The 22,858-nt window shown below is 44.3% G+C and overlaps 1 protein-coding gene across 13 annotated transcripts in view; it reads left to right on the top strand.

Annotated features, from left to right (window-relative positions):
- Window positions 1–22,858, top strand: part of FRYL (FRY like transcription coactivator) — a 358,656-nt gene that overhangs the window by 283,302 nt on the left and 52,496 nt on the right. For 5 of the 13 annotated variants that reach the window (XM_056557831.1, XM_056557761.1, XM_056557788.1 and 2 more), the window contains 13 exons: window positions 894–1,048; window positions 1,167–1,266; window positions 4,162–4,330; window positions 4,943–5,202; window positions 5,400–5,540; window positions 5,751–5,919; window positions 7,885–7,972; window positions 9,315–9,427; window positions 12,197–12,347; window positions 12,881–12,984; window positions 13,517–13,702; window positions 13,820–14,021; window positions 19,877–19,998. In XM_056557831.1, the coding sequence (XP_056413806.1) occupies window positions 894–1,048; window positions 1,167–1,266; window positions 4,162–4,330; window positions 4,943–5,202; window positions 5,400–5,540; window positions 5,751–5,919; window positions 7,885–7,972; window positions 9,315–9,427; window positions 12,197–12,347; window positions 12,881–12,984; window positions 13,517–13,702; window positions 13,820–14,021; window positions 19,877–19,998 (1,960 nt within the window). The remainder of the gene's footprint in view (window positions 1–893; window positions 1,049–1,166; window positions 1,267–4,161; window positions 4,331–4,942; window positions 5,203–5,399; window positions 5,541–5,750; window positions 5,920–7,884; window positions 7,973–9,314; window positions 9,428–12,196; window positions 12,348–12,880; window positions 12,985–13,516; window positions 13,703–13,819; window positions 14,022–19,876; window positions 19,999–22,858) is intronic. The other 8 variants (XM_056557808.1, XM_056557798.1, XM_056557751.1 and 5 more) reach the window with 3 other exon arrangements.

The raw sequence follows: 22,858 nt of genomic DNA, 5'->3' as shown, positions 1-22,858 counted from the left end.
ACACCAGGGAACAGAGTTAAGCATGCCGACTACCTCTATAGCGCTGCATGGGGGTGATCCACCCCACTAGCCCACCAGGGAGCATTCACATGTCTTTTTAGACTCCACTGTCAGCTTTAACAGTGACGATCTAAAGGGTAAATAGCCAGTCGCGGCGATCGCCACATGCTGGCTATTAGTGGCGGCCCCAAGCTACTGAAAACTACCGGGGGGGGCTGCAGAGTAGGCACGAGTCCGGAGCCCGCTCCATACACTCCTCTGAGCGCTGCCGTGATTGTCAGGTGCTTTCAGGTCCAGCTCTGCTTGCCCGAAGGATGGCTAAGGGCCTGAAAAATTCACCTGCCCGGCGCCAGGAACTGCATGTCTCGGGTGTTGAGTGATAGGAATTCAACATCCCTGAATGCTCTATTTAAAATAAATATTGCAGTAATCTTTTGTTATAAGTGCAGCCTTTAGGGCTGAAATCTCTCAGCCTTTTTTACTCGCCCGGTGTATACACAGGACATGCTGTGCCAATTGTACGTCAAAGGTTTGCCCAGACACACCTGTATACAGTACAGTAATTAGCTATAGCATAAAGAAGTGTCTCACTGCATTATAGGAGCTCAGCAAATCTGCCCTGGTTGCACTGTATCTGTAGATAAGCTTGTTGTGAATATTAGTACCACAAGGGAGTCAGTCTATACATGGCTCATGTTGTGTATTAAGAAACAAAAAAACTTTACTTTCTATTATTAAAAAATTATTTAGAAAAGTGTATAATCTCTGTTCATCCTCATGGCACCCTACAATTTTCACTCCTTGCCATTGTGTTTACCCGAATATAGCGATTTATGGTGCTTTGTATATCACATATTGATTAATAAGAAAGTTTTATTGGTTCTGTCCTTCAGGTCCATCAGTTGGGGTGTGAAGCAGTTATGCTTCTGTTAGAACTCAATCCGGACCAGAGCAACCTTATGTACTGGGCGGTCGACCGCTGCTACACTGGCTCCAAAAGAGTGGCTTCTGGCTGCTTCAAAGCCATAGCCAGTGTTTTCCAGAACAGGTATTTCTGATATTTTATGTGTACATTATACATGAACATTGTGCTGAAAGCATGTAGATTGACTCGTGTGATGATGATGATGATGATGATCAGTGCAATCTCTGTAATCGGTCTCTAGGGATTACCAGTGTGACACAGTTACCCTCCTTAATCTCATCCTGTTTAAGGCGGCTGATTCTGCCAGGGATATCTATGAAGTTGCTATGCAGTTATTGCAGGTTTGTAAACATTGTTTACTGTACCACGTAAGTATAAAGTCCAATATCCAAGCAATGATCATAATTTCCTGTATAAAGGTCTGTGTGCGTAAAGCCTGTTCTTGAGGTATATGTTATGCTGTAACCTTGTTGTGTTATAAGAAAAACATGTTACGCATATAAAAGCAGGGATTATAATATACCAGACAATAAATGAAAATTCTGTTTTAAAGGGAAAACCTTAAAAAACCCTGATTAAAACAAAATAAGTTATGTTATCTTAAATAAATGTCATTTCAGACAACTTCCCTATCCGATGTGATTTCGAAAATATTTGCAAATCACTTCATTTACCAAAAATGACTCCTTACCCCAGAAAAAAAAATCTCTAAAGTCTTGGCCACTAGGTGTCTCCCTTCCCTGCAATTTGACCACTGCCTGTTGCAAACAGCGCTGGTCCCACCCCCTGGAATGGAGGGAATGAGAAATGGCTGTGCACCATGGAGGGCCCTCTCATGGACTCTATAACACCAGTGAGGGCACCAAAGTCACCTTGTCACCATTCTGATGCATTTTTCTAACAAAACCTATAGTAGTGGTGAAAATTGCTACTGCAAGTTACAAGACAAATTTTCAGTAAGGCTGCTTTCACACTATGAGGTTCTCCCGTTAATACACGTACGTTTGAAACATAATTATTAACACACGTTAAACAACCCCATTCAAGTCAATGGGTTTTTTCGTTTACCCTTTGTCACACGTTATAGCCCGTCATGACTAACGTACGTTAGTTGTGACTGGAGAAATAACGTGACATGCACAAATTTTTCGCACGTCACAAGAAACGGGTAAATTAACGTATGTTATTTTTAACATTGAAGTCTATGGCCGACATACAACACCCGTTAATGCCTGTTAATGTAACGGACATTATTTTTACTGAGCATGCTCAGAAGAGGTGACATCAGTAGACTCCTGCAGTGCTGAGGGACTACTACTACTCCAATCATGGAACAGACTTGTTTCCATGCTGGGAGTAGTAATTCCCCACTGCAGAAGTCTGCCGGTGGCTGGTGAGGCTACATTAGTGTTTGTACTACTACCCCCATCATGGAACAGACTCTGTTCCATGATGGGTGTTGTAGTACAGGGGCTGAGGGATTGATCGCACTGGGTCTCACTTCTGACACCCGATGCGATCAGAACTTATTAAGCAGGGGAGCGGGCGGCATGTTCCGCAACCCTGTGATCACAATGTATTTTTTACTTTCATTTTTAAATTCCCCGCAGGGAGCCCTGAATGGCCGGTACTGAGGAGCCAATCAGGGCTCCCTGCAGGGATTTTAATGCGCATATGTGAGGGGACATATGTGCTATATATCTAGCCAGCGCATTCATAAAAATATGACCCCCGCCAGCGCATTTATAAGTATATATCTATACCCCTGCCAGCGCATAATGTGACCCCGCCAGCGCATTAATAAAAATATGACCCCCGCCAGCGCATTTATAAGTATATATCTATTCCCCCCACCTGCGCATTTGTCCTAATTTTCTATTGCAGCGCTATATGCGACAACCATACCTATCAGAACGTATCTATGAATGCATAGTATATCTGTCAGGATCATCGGCCAAGCGGCTGCTGGATGTGCTCCTGACATATATACTTGTCTTATATAGCGCATTTGTACAGCGCTATATATATATGATAAGTATATATGTCAGGAGCACATCCAGCAGCCACTCAGCCATGATGCTGACTGATATACTATTCATTCATAGCACCGGCAGCTGTATATGTATATAGAAGTGCTGTGGGGGCAGATAACTCTATATGTCTGCCCCCCAGCACATATCTGTCAGCATCATCGGCCGAGCAGCTGAAGAAAACGTTCTGATAGGTATGGTTGTCACATATAGCGCTGCAATAGAAAATTAGGACAAATGCGCTGGTGGGGGTCACATTATGCGCTGGCGGGGGGTATAGATATATACTTATAAATGCGCTGGCGGGGGTCATATTTTTATTAATGCGCTGGCGGGGGCTAGATATATAGCGCTCTATGACCCCCCCCCCCCCCCCCACACACACACACACACACACACACACACAACACTTTTATTATAAACATGTCCCCTCACATTGTCCATTAAAATCTCTGCAGGGAGCCCTGATTGGCTCCTCAGAATCGGCCAATCAGGGATCCCCGCGGGAATTTAAAAATGAAAGTAAGAAATACATTGTGACCGCAGGGTTGCGGAGCATGCCGCCCGCTCCCCTGCTTAATAACTTCTGATCGCATCGGGTGTCAGAAGTGAGACCCAGTGCGATCAATCCCTCAGCCCCTGTACTACAACTCCCATCATGAAACAGTCTGTTCCATGATGGGGGTAGTAGTACAAACACTAATGTAGCCTCCCCAGCTGTCTGCAGACTCCCGCAGTGGGGAATTACTACTCCCATCATGGAAACAAGTCTGTTTCATTATGGGAGTAGTAGTAGTCCTGGCTGTGGGAGTCTGTAGGCAGAGGTGTAAAAACGTCCGTATGACGGATGTTTTGTGAGCATCCATAAATCCACCCGTTATTAAACGTCCGTTAATAATACATAATAACATACGTTTATTAACGGGTGAACTTCTTAGTGTGAAAGCAGCCTAAAATGTAAAGAATTCAGATCTGAGTGATGTCTTGGCCTCTCAGTGTTTTCTTAACATTTTTCAGTGATTTACTACAACTCCTTATAGCCTTGTGATGTAAATCAGGTTTTATGGCCCTTTCATAGAACACGATTTTAGCTTTTTACGATTTCTATAGATTTTTTGTAGATTGTTTAAAACTGCAGCTATATATTTCATCTGGCAGTTTGTGAATGTATACTGAATATTTGTTGTATCCATTGGTTTTCTGTAGATCCTGGAACCGAAAATGTTCCGATATGCTCACAAGTTAGAAGTCCACAGAACGGATGGAATATTGAGTCACCCATCTCCACTACCACATTTGTACTCCGTATCTTACTACCAGCTCTCTGAAGAATTGGCTCGCACCTACCCAGAGTTAACACTTGCTATTTTTTCAGGTATTGCGTTTTCCTTTTTTCAGGTGGTATCATCATAGCAGTACATTTATTCCCCTATTGTAAATTTTGTCCACATGCTCCAGTATATTCCCATAAAGTTATAATCCTATAAACTTGTGTGTAGAACGCTTGGTTTCCTATGAAGTACTCATGAATACACAATACAATTCACGTATGCTCTGTGGTTACATTGTAATTTACAATATAGCAGGAAACGGTGTATAAAAATACGTATTATGTACAAAGTTGATCGATTATAATGGGATTCTATATAAATTTAATTGTAATAATAAATCACTTTATAGTGAACCTGTCATTATGACCGGCCTATAAAGTTAAGGATGTCTGTATAATGCCCTAATAAAATGGATGCCATAGTCCTTTTGATGAGTCACATGACCCTTTTTAGATTTATTCATTAAGGTCATGTTACCATTACACAGTTTGCAACCTTGTAATGTTTTCAAAGTCAAAGACCTAGTTTAATTATATAATGTAAATTTTATTGATATGTCTAACATTACTACAACGTACTTGGTATTTTTTTTTTATGTTTAATACATTTTTTAATGTTTTATTAATAAATTTTTTGCTACATACTTTTGTTCAAAGAAATCAGTCAGCGAATACAGACTGCGCACCCTGCTGGCCGCCAGGTGATGTTGCACTATTTACTTCCCTGGATGAACAACATAGAGCTGGTAGATCTGAAGCCTTTGCCTACAGTCCGTAGACATGAGGATGATGTAGAAGAGTCGTTGAGGGACAGAGATGTCATGGTCAACAGCAGACGCTGGCTGAGAGGAGAGGGATGGGGTTCACCTCAAGCCACAGCGATGGTCTTGAATAACTTGCTGTACATGACGGCGAAGGTAATGCATTGCATTTTGGGGAATCAGAGCATTGTTGCATGTTTCTAATTTCACCTGGCTTTTCTTATATTCTCTATATTTAAAAAACAAATAAAACACTTGTAAGAAATACATGAATATGAAAAAAGCTGCAAAGAAAACCGTGAGATATCATTGCCGAGTACAGGTTTCACCTAAATATGATCACTGTTTTCCAGTATGGCGATGAGGTGGCATGGTCAGAAATTGAAAACGTATGGACCACCCTTGCAGATGGATGGCCGAAGAATCTGAAGATTATTTTGCACTTTCTAATAAGCGTTTGTGGTGTAAACAGTGAACCCAGCCTCTTGCCTTATGTGAGTATTAAATGTGAACACATCTCTACTTTCCCAAAATGAGGGGTTATTCCAAGATTTCAAAGTTATGCCATATTCATAGGATAAGGGATAATTAGTTGATTTGTGGAGGTCTGAATGCTGGGACCCGCCTTCCTCTCTCTCATTCCTCTCTCTCCATTAGGGACTGTTATTTAACCATGTGCCCTTATTTTGTGTTTCCTTGTTCAGGTAAAGAAGGTGATTGTGTATCTGGGCAGAGATAAGACCATGCAGCTACTGGAGGAACTGGTCAATGAGCTGCAGCTTACAGACCCAGTGAGTTCTGGAGTGACGCACATGGACAATCCACCTTATTACCGCATCACGTCAAGCTATAAAATACCCTCTGTCACCTCAGGTAAAAGGATACACCTGTATTTCTTGCACATTAAATACTGTAATGTTCATTTTTATTAAAGGAGTACTTTGACATAGAATAACTTATCCCCTGAGGATAGGCGATAAGTGTCAGATAGCGGGGTTCCAACTGCTGGACCCCCTTTCCCCTTGATCTCCCGCACGGCACCCTGGCTTCCTTCTAAATGAAGCGTCCTGGACCCACTTCTCCCTTGATCTCCCGCACGACGCCCTGGCTCTTTTTCTAAATGGAGCCTGTTGACCATCTTAGGATAAGGGATACGTTTTTCTATCCCGGAGATCCCCTTTAACCTCTTAACGACCATGGATCTAAATGTTCGTCCTGGTGCAGAGGTACTTAGCACACCAGGACACGGTGTATGACCACAAGCATCGGAGCAGTGTTCGCATCATACACGGCAGGTCCCGGCTGCTATCAGCAGCCTTGGACCCGCCAGTAATGACCGACATCCGTGATCGCGCCGATGTCCGCCATTAACCCCTCAGTTGCCGTTATCAATACAGATCACGGCATCTGTCGCAATGCACATGTTAAAATAGATGATCGCCCACAGCGCTGCCGCGGGCATCCGGTCCTCTGTAATGGTGCCTCCGGCCGTCTCCTTGGGTCTTCTGCTCTGGTCTGAGAACGAGCAGACCAGTGCAGACGATAGCCGATAATACTGATCAGTGCTATGCCCTATGCATAGCACTGAACAGTATTAGCCGTCAACTGATTGCTATTGATAGTCCCCTATGGGGACATACGTGTTAAAAAAAAAAAAAAAAAATTGAAAAATGTAAAAATAAAAAGTAAAAAATCCCCTCCGCCAATAAAAATGAAAATTGTCCCTTTTTCCCATTTTACCCCCAAAAAGCGTAAACAAAATTTTTTTTATAAACATATTTGGTATCGCCGCGTGCATAAAGGTCCGAACTATCAAAATATAATTTTTAGAATCAAAAGCGAATGACCAGGGAGTCAGGAGTTTGTCTGGCGCAGAGAGGAACCATCAGACAGCCAAGTAAAATCAATGGATTTATTAGATGCAACGCGTTTCGCTGCGCATGCGCAGCTTCATCAGGCAATATAATTTTTAGGATATTGACAGTGTTGACCCACAGAATAAAGAACACATGTCATTTTTACCATAAAGTGTACAGTGTGAAAACGAAACCCTCCAAAATATGCAAAATTGTGGTTTTCATTTAAATTTCCTCCCTAAAAAAATAATTCTTTGGGTTTGCCATACATTTTTTGGTGAAATGAGAGGTTTCATTACAAACTACAATTGGTCATGCAAAAAACAAGCCCTTATATGGGTCGGTAGATGGAAATATAAAAGAGTTATGGATTTTAGAAGGAAAAAATGAAAAACGCTAAAATAAAATTGGCTGTGTCCTTATGGTCAAAATGGGCTTGTCATTAAGGGGTTAAATAATTTATGTAAACAATTAAAAGTTATGCAACTGTAAGCTGCCCATGCACATTAGATTTAAATTGTTGCCCAATCCCACGGATGATGGGCCTCCCAACATGTGCTGCCTGGGGAGAATGATCGGGTAGTTAGATTTCAATATCTATCATCTTTCAATTCAGTTCTATTCACAGTTCTTTCTCTCCTCATTGAAAGCAAACGCATGCTCAGTCGAGCTGAGTGGGGATGTGTATGGGGGGATTGTGAGAAATGTTTGTCGGCCGAACAAGCATTTGGGGGCCAACAGCTTTCTTATGTGTATGGCCAGATTAAGACTTCTAGTCACTTGTATATTAAACATCATATAAAAAAAAATAGTCATAATTTTGGTTGATGTATTTTATAATGCACCATTATGTTGGTTGGTGCACCTCTTTTCCAATTTAAAGCTCCTAAATTCTGAATGTCTAACACAATTGTAATGTCCCACTGTAGATGATGTATTCCTATGTACCTACTGTTCTTGGTTATTGTGTGTATTGTTTCAGCAGGAACCATATCCAGCAGCAATACAATGGTAGCTCCGACTGACAGCAGCCACGAGAACAAGCATACTAGGGATGGCATTGAAGAAAAGTGAGTCATTTTCTTTTTCAGTAATGTAACACCTCTTATCTGCCTTAAAGGGGTACTCCACCCCTAGACATCTTATCCCCTATCCAAAGGATAGGGGATAAGATGTCTGATTGCGGGGGTCCCGCCGCTAGGGACCCCGCAGTATAGCATGCGGCACCCACCTGTTTCTGCTCCGGAAGGGTCTGGGTCCCGACCACGGGAACGGAAGATCGTGACGTCATGCCCCGCCCCCCAATGCAAGTCTATAGACTTGCATTGAGGGGCTGGGGCGTGACTTCACACGGGGGCGGAGTCGTGACATCACGATCTTCCGTTTCCGTGGTCGGGACCCATACCCTCCAGCGCTTCCGGAGCAGAAACAGGTGGGTGCTGCATGCTGTATTGCAGGGTTCCCCAGCAGCGGGACCCCCGCAATCAGACTTGTTATCCCCTATCCTTTGGATAGGGGATAAGATGTCTAGGGGTGGAGTACCCCTTTAATGCTGGGAACAGTGTGCCAGGGTTGACCAGGTTTTTTAGCGATACACTTGGCTTATAAAATGTAACAATACAACTGCTGCCCTGCAATGCCTGGATGGTAATTGAACAGTATCTTTGGTGCCATTGAGACGTATAACTCATGCCACCAAAAAACAAGCTTAATAAATTAGGGACTTGAGATAATGAAAAAGTACAAAAAACATAACGTGGTCCTTAAAGTTAAAAATTTTGAGACATGTGAAAAGTTTTGGTCATCCAAGCTCTGGATGTTCAGACCTTCACCCATTATTAGAAGCTCATGGCTGAGTACTTCTCTCCTTGTATCGCTGCAGGAGACTGACTATGGTAAGGATATCTGTCAAAGAGGTCAAAAGTTTTTATTTTTATTTTTTTCAAATCACAATAATTTGTCAAAGCCCCAAATAGGCTGGCATAGAATTGGTTAAATAATTAGTGTGTAACCCATCCTATAGAAGAAAATACATTTCCAGGATGACAAAGCAGGAGCAGAAATAGGCAAATTCTAAACTGGCGTTTCATAGAAATAAGAGAGGAGCATATACTGTATAGAAACAAGATTATGTATGGACAAGAGGTCACCAGAAAATCCTCGCACAGATGCTATGCAGTATGGGAATTACACAATTCAGGATTGGCATTCATTTTTGTTCAGCGGAAAAGATCAAGGATCACATAGAGGCTTAGGATATAATCCATTTAGAAAAGCTGTAAATGGCTGGTGTGACCATGCTATGTTGTTGTGGACGGATGTAGTGTTGGTTTCTATCATATATCAGTATTTTCAATAATCTAATATTTTGTGCTTTAAATAAAATATGTAATCTTGTATGCTTTTTTATAGCTATGTCCATCTTGATATCTACAGTGGTCTGAACAGCAACTTAAACCGCCAACACCATAGACTAGAGTCCCGATACAGCAGCAGTTCTGGAGGGTCTTATGAGGAGGAGAAAAGTAATAACTTTTTTTTCATTTTCTTGTTTATGACTTTGTCTTACAGGATTTAATTGGGTATTCACATCTAGTCCTGTTATAGAGTGCCATAACTCTGTGATCCTTAGGGGTCAGACCACCACACTTTATGGATTCTTGCTGTAGACGTCTGCAATATAGTGGACAAGAGCTGTAAAGAAGCCACAGTGCTTAAAGGGGTACTCCACTGGCTAGCCTTCAGAACTAAATGTTCTGAATGCTGTTTTCGCACTGTGGAGGTCGTCAACGCCCCCCTCAATTTAGGTCTATGGGAGAGGGCGTGATGTCCATCACGCCCCCCCCCCATTGACTTGCATTGAGGGCCCGTGGCCATGACATCACAGGGCATGGCTGACCCCCACAGCTCGAAAACAGCATTCGGAACATTTAGTTCCGAATGCTGACCAGTGGAGTACCCCTTTAACATTAATTCTAAGTGTTGCCATTTTTTTGTGACTTCATGTCACCTACTATGGTATGACCCTTTTATCTAAATGAATTAACAGGGAAATACAGTCCAAATTATTTGATATCCAAAATTAAATGAAATTTCCTGTAATATTCACAATGTTCTAGTCATCATAGTGTCAGAGACAATTGCTGGTGGGTTTGTCCAAGATCCATACGTCTTCTGCAGCATTAAGTGCCAGTCAGCATGCTAAAATGTTTTTCCCCATAAAGACAACCTATCATTTATCTACTGGATAGTTGGTGTCTGATCATGTCATGGCTTCTGTTACAACAGAAACTGAGAGTGCATTCTTGGATATGTTAAAGGGGTACTCCCATGGAAAACTTTTTTTTTTTTTTTTTAAATCAACTGGTGCCAGAAAGTTAAACAGATTTGTAAATCACTTCTATTAAAAAAATCTTAATCCTTCCAGTACTTTTTAGGGGCTGTATACTAAAGAGAAATCCAAAAAAGAAATGCATTTCCTCTGATGTCATGACCACAGTGCTCTCTGCTGACCTCTGCTGTCCATTTCAGGAACTGTCCAGAGCAGAAGAAAATCCTCATAGCAAACATATGCTGCTCTGGACAGTTCCTAAAATGAACAGCTGAGGTCAGCAGAGAGCACTGTGGTCATGACATCAGAGGAAATGCATTTCTTTTTTGGATTTCTCTTTAGTATACAGCCCCTTAAAAGTACTGGAAGGATTAAGATTTTTTAATAGAAGGGATTTACAAATCAGTTAAACTTTCTGGCACCAGTTGATTTAAAAAAAAAAAAAAAAAGTTTTCCACGGGAGTACCCCTTTAACCCCTTAAGGACGCAGGACGTAAATGTACGTCCTGGTGAGGTGGTACTTAACGCACCAGGACGTACATTTACGTCCTAAGCATAACCGCGGGCATCGGAGCGATGCCCGTGTCATGCGCGGCTGATCCCGGCTGCTGATCGCAGCCAGGGACCCGCCGGCAATGGCCGACGCCCGCGATCTCGCGGGCGTCCGCCATTAACCCCTCAGGTGCCGGGATCAATACAGATCCCGGCATCTGCGGGAGTTCGCGATTAAAATGAACGATCGGATCGCCCGCAGCGCTGATGCGGGGATCCGATCATTCATAACGCCGCACGGAGGTCCCCTCACCTTCCTCCGTGCGGCTCCCGGCGTCTCCTGCTCTGGTCTGTGATCGAGCAGACCAGAGCAGGAGATGACCGATAATACTGATCTGTTCTATGTCCTATACATAGAACAGATCAGTATTAGCAATCATGGTATTGCTATGAATAGTCCCCTATGGGGACTATTCAAGTGTAAAAAAAAATGTAAAAAAATGTAAAAGTAAAAGTAAAAAAAAAAGTGAAAAATCCCCTCCCCCAATAAAAAAGTAAAACGTCCGTTTTTTCCTATTTTACCCCCAAAAAGCGTAAAAAACATTTTTTATAGACATATTTGGTATCGCCGCGTGCGTAAATGTCCGAACTATTAAAATAAAATGTTAATGATCCCGTACGGTGAACGGCGTGAACGAAAAAAAATTAAAAAAGTCCAAAATTCCTACTTTTTTAATACATTTTATTTAAAAAAAAATTATAAAAAATGTATTAAAAGTTTTTTATATACAAATGTGGTATCAAAAAAAAGTACAGATCATGGCGCAAAAAATGAGCCCCCATACCGCCGCTTATACGGAAAAATAAAAAAGTTATAGGTCATCAAAATAAAGGGCTTATAAACGTACTAATTTGGTTAAAAAGTTTGTGATTTTTTTTAAGCGCAACAATAATATAAAAGTATATAATATTGGGTATCATTTTAATCGTATTGACCCTCAGAATAAAGAACACATGTCATTTTTACCAGAAATTGTACGGCGTGAAAACAAAACCTTCCAAAATTAGCAAAATTGCGTTTTTCGTTTTAATTTCCCCACAAAAATAGTGTTTTTTGGTTGCGCCATACATTTTATGATATAATGAGTGATGTCATTACAAAGGACAACTGGTCACGCAAAAAACAAGCCCTCATACTAGTCTGTGGATGAAAATATAAAAGAGTTATGATTTTTAGAAGGCGAGGAGGAAAAAATGAAAACGTAAAAATTAAATTGTCTTTAAGAGTCCTTAAGGCCAAAATGGGCTGAGTCCTTAAGGGGTTAAACAAAAGACAACTGTGCCCAGCTGACCCCAGTAACTTATGATTTATGGGGTCCATCAGGTTCTGTGTTTTTTTTTTTGGATTGCACTGCAGTAAAACTAAGGCTAGTCTCTGCTTGTCTATTGAACTGTTTTTGTTGTGTTGCAGGTGACTCAATGCCACTGTTCTCTAACTGGCGCTTAAAAGTGATGGAACACAATCGAGCCGAGCCTCTACCCTTTCCACCCACAGGAGGTTGCTGGTCACCTCTTGTGGATTATTTACCAGAAACCACATCCCCTGGCACATCACTACACAGGTACCAGTCACATGATATGAAACGAATCTGTCAACTCTCTATCATGCTTAGAGCTGCAGACATTGGCCGATAGCAGGATAAAATAAATGATACTTTTTTTTTTTTTTTTCAAGCTAATGGCTGTTTGCAAAGTTATAAAATTATGTTTTACTTTCAAGCTCAGACGTAATAGAGGCCGTGCTGAGCTGCAGCTTGCACGCCTCCTCCCTCCCCCACCCCTTCCATGCCTTGTGTGATTCATGTCCAGGTTGGGCTGAGCCTTGTACAGCAATCATGCAGGGTAAGAGGAGGCGTGCATGTTGCAGCTCAGCCTTGTCTCCATGACTCTTAAAAGTTAAACTTGATTTTACAGCTTTACAAACATCCATAAGCTAAGTGACAGGGAGAGAAAAGAATTGATACCTATCACCCATCTCCTAATGTCTGCAGATATAGAGCTGAATACTTTTTATTTCCATGTATATTATTCCTTTGATATGTTTCAGTCTGAAACTGTAAGGCAATTTTTTTGACCAGTTCATATTCTTTTGTAGGTGCAACATAGCGGTGATCCTTCTGACAGATCTGATCATTGATCATAGTGTGAAGGTGGAGTGGGGAGGCTACCTGCACCTTTTACTACATGCCATCTTTATAGGTAATTGGTTGCTTCATCGCCTATATACAATTGTGTTTCTTGCAATGTTTTACTGCAGCAGTCAATAGGCTACAAGGAAATGTCACCTAGATTTTTCTTTTCTTTCCTGACCTTTTGCTCTGTTAACAGTATTTAGAGAGATGCTTTACAGCAGCTACATGGGCATAGGAAACAATAGACTGAAGGGGACTCATTGAGTGCATATGAAATATTTCTATGGTCAACCAAAGGCTAATTTAACCTAGCACATACAGAATAATCTTGTATTTTGCTGTTCTTGTTTATTTGGTCTGGAGTGATGCAGCACGGAAGCAGCGGTTTATAGGAAGAGGGGCTGTTGGATACATGTCCATGTGTCAAATTCTATGGGCAAAATAATATGGCATTATGACCTATTCTTCTTACAGATTATGTAATGCTATTTATGTATATTTCATTCACTGATATATAGCAGTGTAGTTCCCCTTTAGCTCATGAAGAGAAAACTATATTTATTGCTAGTTTTCTTTGTATTTGTTGCTTTTCATTTTAGGATTTGACCACTACCACCCTGAAGTGTATGAACATTGTAAGCGTCTGCTTCTACATCTATTGATTGTGGTGGGAACGAATAGCAGTGTGCAGAGTGTGGCGGCCATCCTCCTCAGGAATAGGGAATGCAATGAACCTCGGGTATTGACTGTAAAAAGCAATGCACATCTGGAGTTCTCCTTTACAGGTAAGAGACCATCCTTTGTGTAAAACATCATATACAGCACCTGGATTAACAAGTGACATGCACAATACAGTAACTTTTCAGCTGCTTGAATATAAGACATACGTTTTTGCTTTGCAGGTATTAATGACTTTATTCCTGAATACCAGCCTTCCCCTATGACGGACTCAGGGCTCAGCTCAAGTTCTACCTCTTCTAGCATCAGCTTAGGGAATACAAGCACTGCTGTTCCTCACTTGCATACAAGCATCCTCAATGAGACAGATCTCTCGGTGGAGCAAGATGAAAAGGTCAAAACACTCATAGAGTTTATTACATCAAGGTATGCTCATTCTCATTTCTCACTCATGAATAGCCATGTTTTATAGTAGATAAAAAATTACTTGAAATTGTGTAGTATATTAGTGCTAACATTTATTGCTAATGGAGAGACCATAGGATATACATGGTAAGGAATCACAAGACCACAAGAAAATGATATCATGAAATCATTTAAAAAAAATCTGTTGCATACTGTTATTTTGACCTCTAGCGTTGTTTTTTTTTTTCTTTTCCCCCCCTCTCTCCTAAAACACTGCCCTAATGTGTCCGATGCCGGTAGTTTTGATTCCTGTTATTGTAGGATATGAATCAGTGTGCTAGAAGCAGCTTCTCACCAACATGGGACACATTTTATATTAAAAACGTCTTTCCACCTAAGGACAAATTCTGGCTCATCTTGGCGCAGCGTGTCAAGACACAAAGAATGTCTAGAATGTATGTGTTTTAGATGAAGATCCCACACTGCGCCAAGTTATGCCTAATTTTACAGCCATTTATACCAAAGTCAAGGAAAATGCTAATTAATCTGCCCCAAAGATACACTGCTCAAAAAAATAAAGGGAACACCTAAACAACACAATGTAACTCCAAGTAAATCCACTTAGGAAGCAACACTGATTGACAATCAATTTCACATGCTGTTGTGCAAATGGAACAGACAACACGTGGAAATTATAGGCAATTAGCAAGACACCCCATTAAAGGAGTGGTTCTGCAGGTGGTGACCACAGACCACACTCAGTTCCTGTGCTTCCTGGCTGATGTTTTGGTCACTTTTGAATGCTGGCGGTGCTTTCACTCTAATGGTAGCATGAGGTGGCATCTACAACCCACACAAGTGGCTCAGGTAGTGCAGCTCATCCAGAATGACACATCAATGCGAGCTGTGGCAAGAAGGTTTGCTGTGTCTGTCAGCGTAGTGTCCAGAGCATGGAGGTGCTACCAGGAGACAGGCCAGTACATCAGGAGACGTGGAGGAGGCCGTAGGAGGGCAACAACTCAGCAGCAGGACCACTACCTCCGCCTTTGTGCAAGGAGGAGCACTGCCAGAGCCCTGCAAAATGACCTCCAGCAGGCCACAAATGTGCATGTGTCCACTCAGATGGTCAGAAACAGACTTCATGAGGGTGGTATGAGGGCCCGACGTCCACAGGTGGGGGTTGTGCTTACAGCCCAACACCGTGCAGGAAGTTTGGCATTTGCCAGAGAACAAAAAGATTGGCAAATTCGCCACTGGCGCCCTGTGCTCATCACAGATGAAAGAAGGTTCACACTGCACACATGTGACAGATGTGACAGAGTCTGGAGACGCCGTGGAGAACGTTCTGCTGCCTGCAACATCCTCCAGCATGACCAGTTTGGCGATGGGTCAGTAATGGTGTGGGGTAGCATTTCTTTGGGGGGCCGCACAGCCCTCCATGTCCTTGCCAGAGGTACCAAGATGAGATCCTCAAACCCCTTGTGAGACCATATGCTGGTGCGGTTGGCCCTGGGTTCCTCCTAATGTAAGACAATGCTAGACCTTATGTGGCTGGAGTGTGAGCAGTTCCTGCAAAAGGAAGGCATTCATGCTATGGTCTGGCCCACCCATTGCCCAGACCTGAATTGATTGAGCACATCTGGGACATCATGTCTCACTCCATCCAACAAGGCCACGTTGCATCACAGACTGTCCAGGATTTAGCAGATGCTTTAGTCCAGGTCTGGGAGGACATCCCTCAGGAGACCATCCGCCACCTCATCAGGAGCATGCCCAGGCATTGTAGGGAGGTCATACGGGCACGTGGAGGCCACACACACACTACTGAGCCTCATTTTGACTTGTTTTAAGGACATTACATCAAAGTTGGATCAACCTGTAGTGTGGTTTTCCACTTTGACTTTGAGTGTGACTCCATATCCAGACCTCCATGGGTTAATAAATTTGATTTACATTGATAATTTTTGTGATTTTGTTGTCCGCACATTAATCTATGTAAAGACGAAAGTATTTCATACGATTAGTTCATTCATTTAGATCTAGGATGTGTTATCTTAATGTTCCCTTTATTTTTTTGAGCAGTGTATATAGTTTATTTCTCGGTCGCTCCTCTCGCACACATGACATGGTGGATGGCTTAATCATGGTAATCAAGGGCACCTCACACCTACAGAACCCTGAGACTGTGGACTCCAGTTCTCATGCTGAATTGATGGGTTCTGGAAGCATCCGGAACTCCGTTTCTGGAAGAGTTCAGGACTATAGACACTATACCTGTCTCTTCCTGCCGGGCCTCCTAGTGGACATCTCCCCCTCGGGGATTCTCCGGTGTTCCATCTGTCTAGTCTGCCACTCTACCCCTGGCCTGAGTTGGTCCTACGACAGACTTCATGTGACTCTCTCGAATACTGCCTCTAGGCAGCTGGGTCTGCCTTTCCTTTGATTTTTGCCTTGACCTGGGTCACCAAGGCATCCTCGGCTGAGCCTCTGACTTCCCTATGGGATCCTCTTAGGTGCCTCACTCTGCAAATTTGCTCTGCTTAAACTACATCCTGGGGGTTGTCAAGTTTTTTGCTACAGCAATTGATTAGGGGCGCAGGGCTAACCTATCTATGCTGTGGTCCCCTTTTCGCCACCAGCCAGCGCCTGCTGGTATATCCTGTCGACAAGTCAGACTGTGGTTGTACGTTTTCCGCCTCAGCCGGTTCCCCATCACAGGCAACTGCGTATACTACCAGGTTGATTGCATAGCTGCTGCTCCTGCAGCCACGGTCCAGGTCCTAAAGAGTAAACTTGCGGGTTCAGGAGACCCTTTCCTGGGCAGCCAAACTGTGTTCTGCGCTCCTATCACGCACTTCCTGCACCACGGCTGGTGTTAAGGTACCCTGCTGGCGGAGTGGGATTTCACATGGGTGGCCCCTCATTTCCCATGGGCCCTATACTTTCCACCAGAGTCTGCGGGGTCTCCTTCTCTGTTCGCCCATCTCTGGCCTGTCACACCCACCTCTGAGGTTCGATAACCCACTTACAGTGTGAGGGCTTGAAGGATTGGTCCTGTGTGTTTAGCGATCCCTTTACCAATTAGCCAGTCTATTTCTGCTTGGTTTCTTTATTCTCCAGGTCACCTACCCATACCTGCTGCACAGGCAACTGTTATCCGGTAATTCGCCTTCCATGTCAGGTTCCTGAACAGTGGCTCTGTGTGTTTCCTTGACCCTCATGCGGTAAGCCAGACTGTGTCTGCATGGTTCCCCATGCCCCTTCCATCCTGCAGCTCCTGCATCTGCACCTGTAGTTTTGGTGCATTGCGACATGCCCTTGGTGGCACCTCTAGATGATGGGATAGGGGCATTGTCTACAGATCCTTGTGGACTCTGCAGTTTCTCTGTGCCCAATATCTCCGGGTTTCCTACCGGAGTTCCTACTTTTCTACGCTGGCGGCCCAGTTGACTGAGCCGTTGCCTTTAGGCAAGGGCCGGAATGGCTCGGTTGTAACAGCGTCTGCCTTTTATTCCAAGGACCAGGGTTTTGTCCCTTTTTGGGATGTACCTCCTCTACTGTATGTTGAAGTGCATGTACCTTATTGGCATTTGTAGTGTTTTGCCTTGCCTAGCACAGGTGTCCTGGTTTTCTCAGAAGACGTGCACTGCTCCTCCATACCTTGGTATGTTTTTGCAGGGGTTCTATTCTCACCCTCTGAGGCTCGGCTATGCAGTGTCTGCTTTCTCAACAACTGGCTACTGCCGTTGTAGTGCCTTCTCTCTCCCCTTACGCTGAATTCCTGTTCTGCTCTGAGCAATCAGGAGGGGGTCCCACCAGCTATGTCTGTGCTCATGGCTTTCTATTACACTCTAGCACCTCCCTCCTTTCTTAGTTGCCTGCTGTTCAGACAGCCTAGACTCTTTCCTTTGCTGGAGGGGTGTCTGCGGTCATAGATGGCTCAGCTGCGGCAGTCTGACCCATCTTTGTTCTGGTTCCTGCCACCACTTTCCTTCTCCCTTGGTGGAGTGCTCCTGGACAGTGGGTCCATTCTTCCTTTTTATTAGATCAGTTGCGGTTTACTTGACCTAACAGTCTGCTGGAGTAGCCTTTTGGTGCATGGCACCTGGGAGTTACAGCTAGACTCCCTTTTCCCTCCCCCTCAGGTTCTGTCCTGTCGGGCCTTTGCCTCGGGGTCTTCGGGTCCTTTTGAACCACTGGGGTCCAAGGCTTGTTCTCCTAGTTCTTCCCTCTTAGTTTGTGTTCTCAGGTGCCAGAGAGTTTTCTTGCATTGGGTACCCTCCTGGACGCCTGGGGCATCTTTCTCCCTTGAACGGCCTTCCTGTTCTTGGTGCTGTAGTTAGGGCTGGAACCTGGGGCATGTGGGACCCTCCTGCCCAGCTCCTTTCTGCCTTCCCTGGGGTGGTGTCGCTGAACCGTGCTACTTCTAGTCTTGTCGCAGAAGTACATTCCCCGGTGCTTTTCGCTGTGGCTGGGTTTGCTCTCACACTACGGGTGTGGGACCTTCCTGAGTCCTGGGAACCTCCAGTTTCCGGTGCTCAGGGATGCCCCTTCTCAAGGCATTCCGGTTCTTGTAGGCTGCTTTCCCCCCTTCTGCTCCTTCAGGGTCAGTGTCACCCAGGACGGAGGTTGTTCCGCTCAGCTGGGTTACGCCAGTCTGGCCAGATTTCTGTTTGTGTGGAAATATTTGGCTCGTCCTGCTTGGCTGCGGTTCTGGCTCAGGGTCATACACTCTGAGGCTTTTCCTCCTAGGTCCCATGGTGTGTTCCTGGGATGGTGGTTCTGGTACCTGAAGCCTTTTGGTTCTGTTTATTTTAGCATTCACTGTGCCTCTCAGCAGATGGCCCTGTTTTCCAGAGGTTTGAGCCTCCACCTTACTTGGGCTCACCTTCTTCCCAGGTGTACACAGATGTCCCTGTTGTTTTCTCGCCAGGTTCTTGTATTGGTTGTCCCTCTTGATGAGGTTCTATTGTCGTTCTCCTTTCCATTGCATTTTCCTGCCAGGATGGTTGTCTGGCTGGTTTTCTGGGACTTGACTTCTTCCTGCCTTCCAGGATGGTGTGCGACCGGGAGAACAATTCTTGTTCCTCTATGCGGCCATCGGGTCTTTGGTTTCTGCACAGGACTGTTTCTTCCCTGGCGTCCTCCCCCCTCCATGGTTTGTCGGGGCTTCCAGATGCTCATTCTTGCCTCGGTTGCCTCTCTGCCCAGGGCCTCGCCCGCAGACTTTGCGGCGGTTATGGTTCCGTCTCTGGACTGACACTCACACACACACACTCTCTCTCTCTCTCTCTTTCTCTCTGGTGGTTGTTCTTCCCACCCTGGGGGACTGCTTTGGTACGTCCCATCAGTATCTGTGTCCCCCAATGAAGAGTGAGTGAAAAAGGAAGATTTTTTTGTACTCACCGTAAAATCTCTTTCTCGTAGCCTTCATTGAGGGACACAGCACCCACCCCTTTCTTCATGTCTTTATCAGAGTTTCCTTTCGATGGTCCTTCAGACATATCTCTTGTTGGCTTCTCCTACGGCTTTGTGACAAAACTGATTACCTAACTTCTAGTGGGCGGGTATATCCTGCCAGGGAGGAGCCAACTTTTTCCATAGTGTCAGCGCCTCCTAGTGGCAAGAGCATAATACCCATCAGTATCTGTGTCCCCAATGAAGGCTACGAGAGAGAGATTTTACGGTGAGTACAAAAAATCTACCTTTTAAAAGCATGAGATCTATAAAGAAACATCAGTGAACAACACAACTGCCATGTGGTGTTGTCCTCCTTGGACACAACCATGGAAACAAAAAAATATTAAGAATGTATTAATTTAGTTATCTACAAAACCTTGCAGGGTTGAGACACTTTTTATTTATTTGTATTTAAGGAAAAGAGGACCCCTTTGGAACCATGAAGATGTTTCTGCAAAAAATCCAGCAATTAAAAGTGCCGAACAGCTTACAGCATTTTTAAAGCATGTGGTCGGCGTCTTCAAACACTGTAGATCAGGTATGTGTCTGTAAAGTAACTGGTAACTCTTTAGTGTCTTGGCACTGCAGAATCTGTTTCAACACCAGTGTTAGTAGACCTTTGTATAAAATCCCCTGTAGGGTGTATTCAGATGTATAGGTTCTGCTGAATATTTGGAGCTACAGATTTAAAGGGGTACTCCGGTGAAAAACTTTTTTTTTTTTTTTTTTAAATCAACTGGTGCCAGGAAGTTAAACAGATTTTTCTCCTTCCTCCACCACCGTATCCTCCTTCCGCAAGAGCGACTTAGTGTCCATCCGCTCCTAGGGACAGAAGTTAGCAGTGCCGAACAACTCCTCTATACGTTTATAGATTTGTAATTTACTTCTATAAAAAAAATCTTAATCCTTCCTGTACTTATTAGCTGCTTAACACGACAGCGGAAATTATTTTATTTTTGAAACACAGAGCTGTCTGCTGACATCATGAACACATTGCTCTCTGCTGACATCTCTGTCCATTTTAGGAACTGTCCAGAACAACATATGTTTGCTATGGGGATTTCCTTTTACGCTGGCAGTTCCTAAAATGGACCGAGATGTCAGCAGAGAGCACTGTGCTCATGATGTCAGCAGAGAGCTCTGTTTCAAACGGAAAAGAATTTCCACTGTAGTATTCAGCAGCTAAGAAGTGCAGGAAGGATTAAGATTTTTTAATAGAAGTAATTTACAAATCTGTTTAACTTTCTGGCACCAGTTGATTTAAAAAAAAAAAAAGTTTTAAGTATAAACTAAATGATTAACCCCTTCCCGCAGAATGTCATATATAAACGCCGGGTTGTGCAGTGCGTTCGCGCATCCCGGCGTTTATAAATGACATTCAGTTAACCCGGCGATGCACAGCATCGCACGGGTTAACTGGCAGAAGTCCCGCTGTTTCCAGCAGGGGACAACTTCTGCTTCACCCCCAGGACCATCAATTGATGGTCCTGGTCAGCGATCACTGTGATTGGTCCCTGTGGACCAATCACAGTGATCTGGGGTGAAAGTTCAGATCCCCCGCACTGCCCGCCCCTGGAAGTCGGGCAGAACGGGGGACGAAGGCTGCAGGGGCTCGCAGGGACCTGCGGCACACGGGGGGAACACGTGGGGACCGGCGGACTTACCTGGCGGGACCGAGGAGCAGCGCGGGACCGGCCACGTGGACGAGCAGCGACGGGACCAGCAGGTAAGTATGTAGTCCTCAGAGGGAGCAGTGAAGATGTTCACTGCTGCTTCTAGAAGTCTGAAAACTACAACTCCCAGCATGCCTAGACAGCCTTTGGCTGTCTGGGCATGCTGGGAGTTGTAGTTTTGCAACATCTGGAGGGCCCCAGTTTGGAGACCATTGTATAATGGTCTCCAATCTGTGCTCTTCCAGCTGTTGCAAAACTACAACTCCCAGCATGCACTGACTGTCCAGGCATGCTGGGAGTTTTAGTTAAGCAACATCTGGCCCTTCAGATGTTGCCGAACTACAACTCCCAGCATGCCCTTCAGCTGTCTGGGCATGCTGGGAGTTGTAGTTTTGCAACAGCTGGAGACACACTGGTTGGGAAACATTGTTTCTAACTCAGTGTTTCCTAACCTGTGTGCCTCCAGCTGTTGCAAAACTATAACTCCCAGCATGCACTAAAAGACCATGCATGCTGGGAGTTGTAGTTTTGCAACATCTGGAGGGCCCCAGTTTGGAGACCGTTGTATAATGGTCTCCAATCTGTGCTCTTCCAGCTGTTGCAAAACTACAACTCCCAGTATGCACTGACTGTCCAGGCATGCTGGGAGTTTTAGTTCAGCAACATCTGGCCCTTCAGATGTTGCCGAACTACAACTCCCAGCATGCCCTTCAGCTGTCTGGGCATGCTGGGAGTTGTAGTTTTGCAACAAATGGAGACACACTGGTTGGGAAACATTGTCTGTTTCTAACTCAGTGTTTCCTAACCTGTGTGCCTCCAGCTGTTGCAAAACTATGACTCCCAGCATGCACTAACAGACCATGCATGCTGGGAGTTGTGGTTTTGCAACAGCTGATGCAAGCCCCCCCCCCCCCCCCCCCGCCCCGCCACCCCCGTGAATGTACAGGGTACATTCACATGGGCGAGGCTTTTACAGTGGGTTTCTCGCATCTTGAGATGCAGCTAATTTTGCGCTGGGAAACTCGCTGTAATCCCCCGCCCATGTGACTGTACCCTAAAAACACTACACTACACTAACACAAAATAAAACAAAAAGTTAAAAACACTACATATACACATACCCTTACACAGCCCCCCTCCCCCAATAAGAACGTCCGGTACACCACTGTTTCCAAAACGGAGCCTCCAGCTGTTGAAAAACAACAACTCACAGTATTGTCGGACAGCCGTTGACTGTCCAGGCATGCTGGGAGTTTTGCAACAGCTGGAGGCACCCTGTTTGGGAATCACTGGCGTAGAATACCCCTATGCAAATCCCTAATTTAGGCCTCAAATGCACATGGTGCTCTCACTTTGGAGCCCTGTCGTATTTCAGGGCAACAGTTTAGGGCGACATATGGGGTATCGCTGTACTCGGGAGAAATTGCGTTACAAGGTTTGGGGGGCTTTTTCTTCTTTAACCCTTCGTGAAAAGGAAATGTTGGAGTCTACACCAGAATGGTAGTGTAAACATTTTTTATTTTTTACACTAACATGCTGATGTTGCCCTATACTTTACATTTTCACAAGAGGTAAAAGGGAAAAAAGCCCCCCAAAATTTATAACGCAATTTCTCCCGACTACAGAGATACCCCATATGTGAGCGCAAAGTGCTCTGGGGGCGCACAACAAGGCCCAGAAGGGAGAGCGCACCATGTACATTTGAGGTGATTTGCACAGGGGTGG

Source organism: Hyla sarda, chromosome 1 (assembly GCF_029499605.1).
Source record: "Hyla sarda isolate aHylSar1 chromosome 1, aHylSar1.hap1, whole genome shotgun sequence".
NCBI lineage: Eukaryota > Metazoa > Chordata > Amphibia > Anura > Hylidae > Hyla > Hyla sarda.
This window is presented reverse-complemented; position numbering and strand designations above follow the sequence as displayed.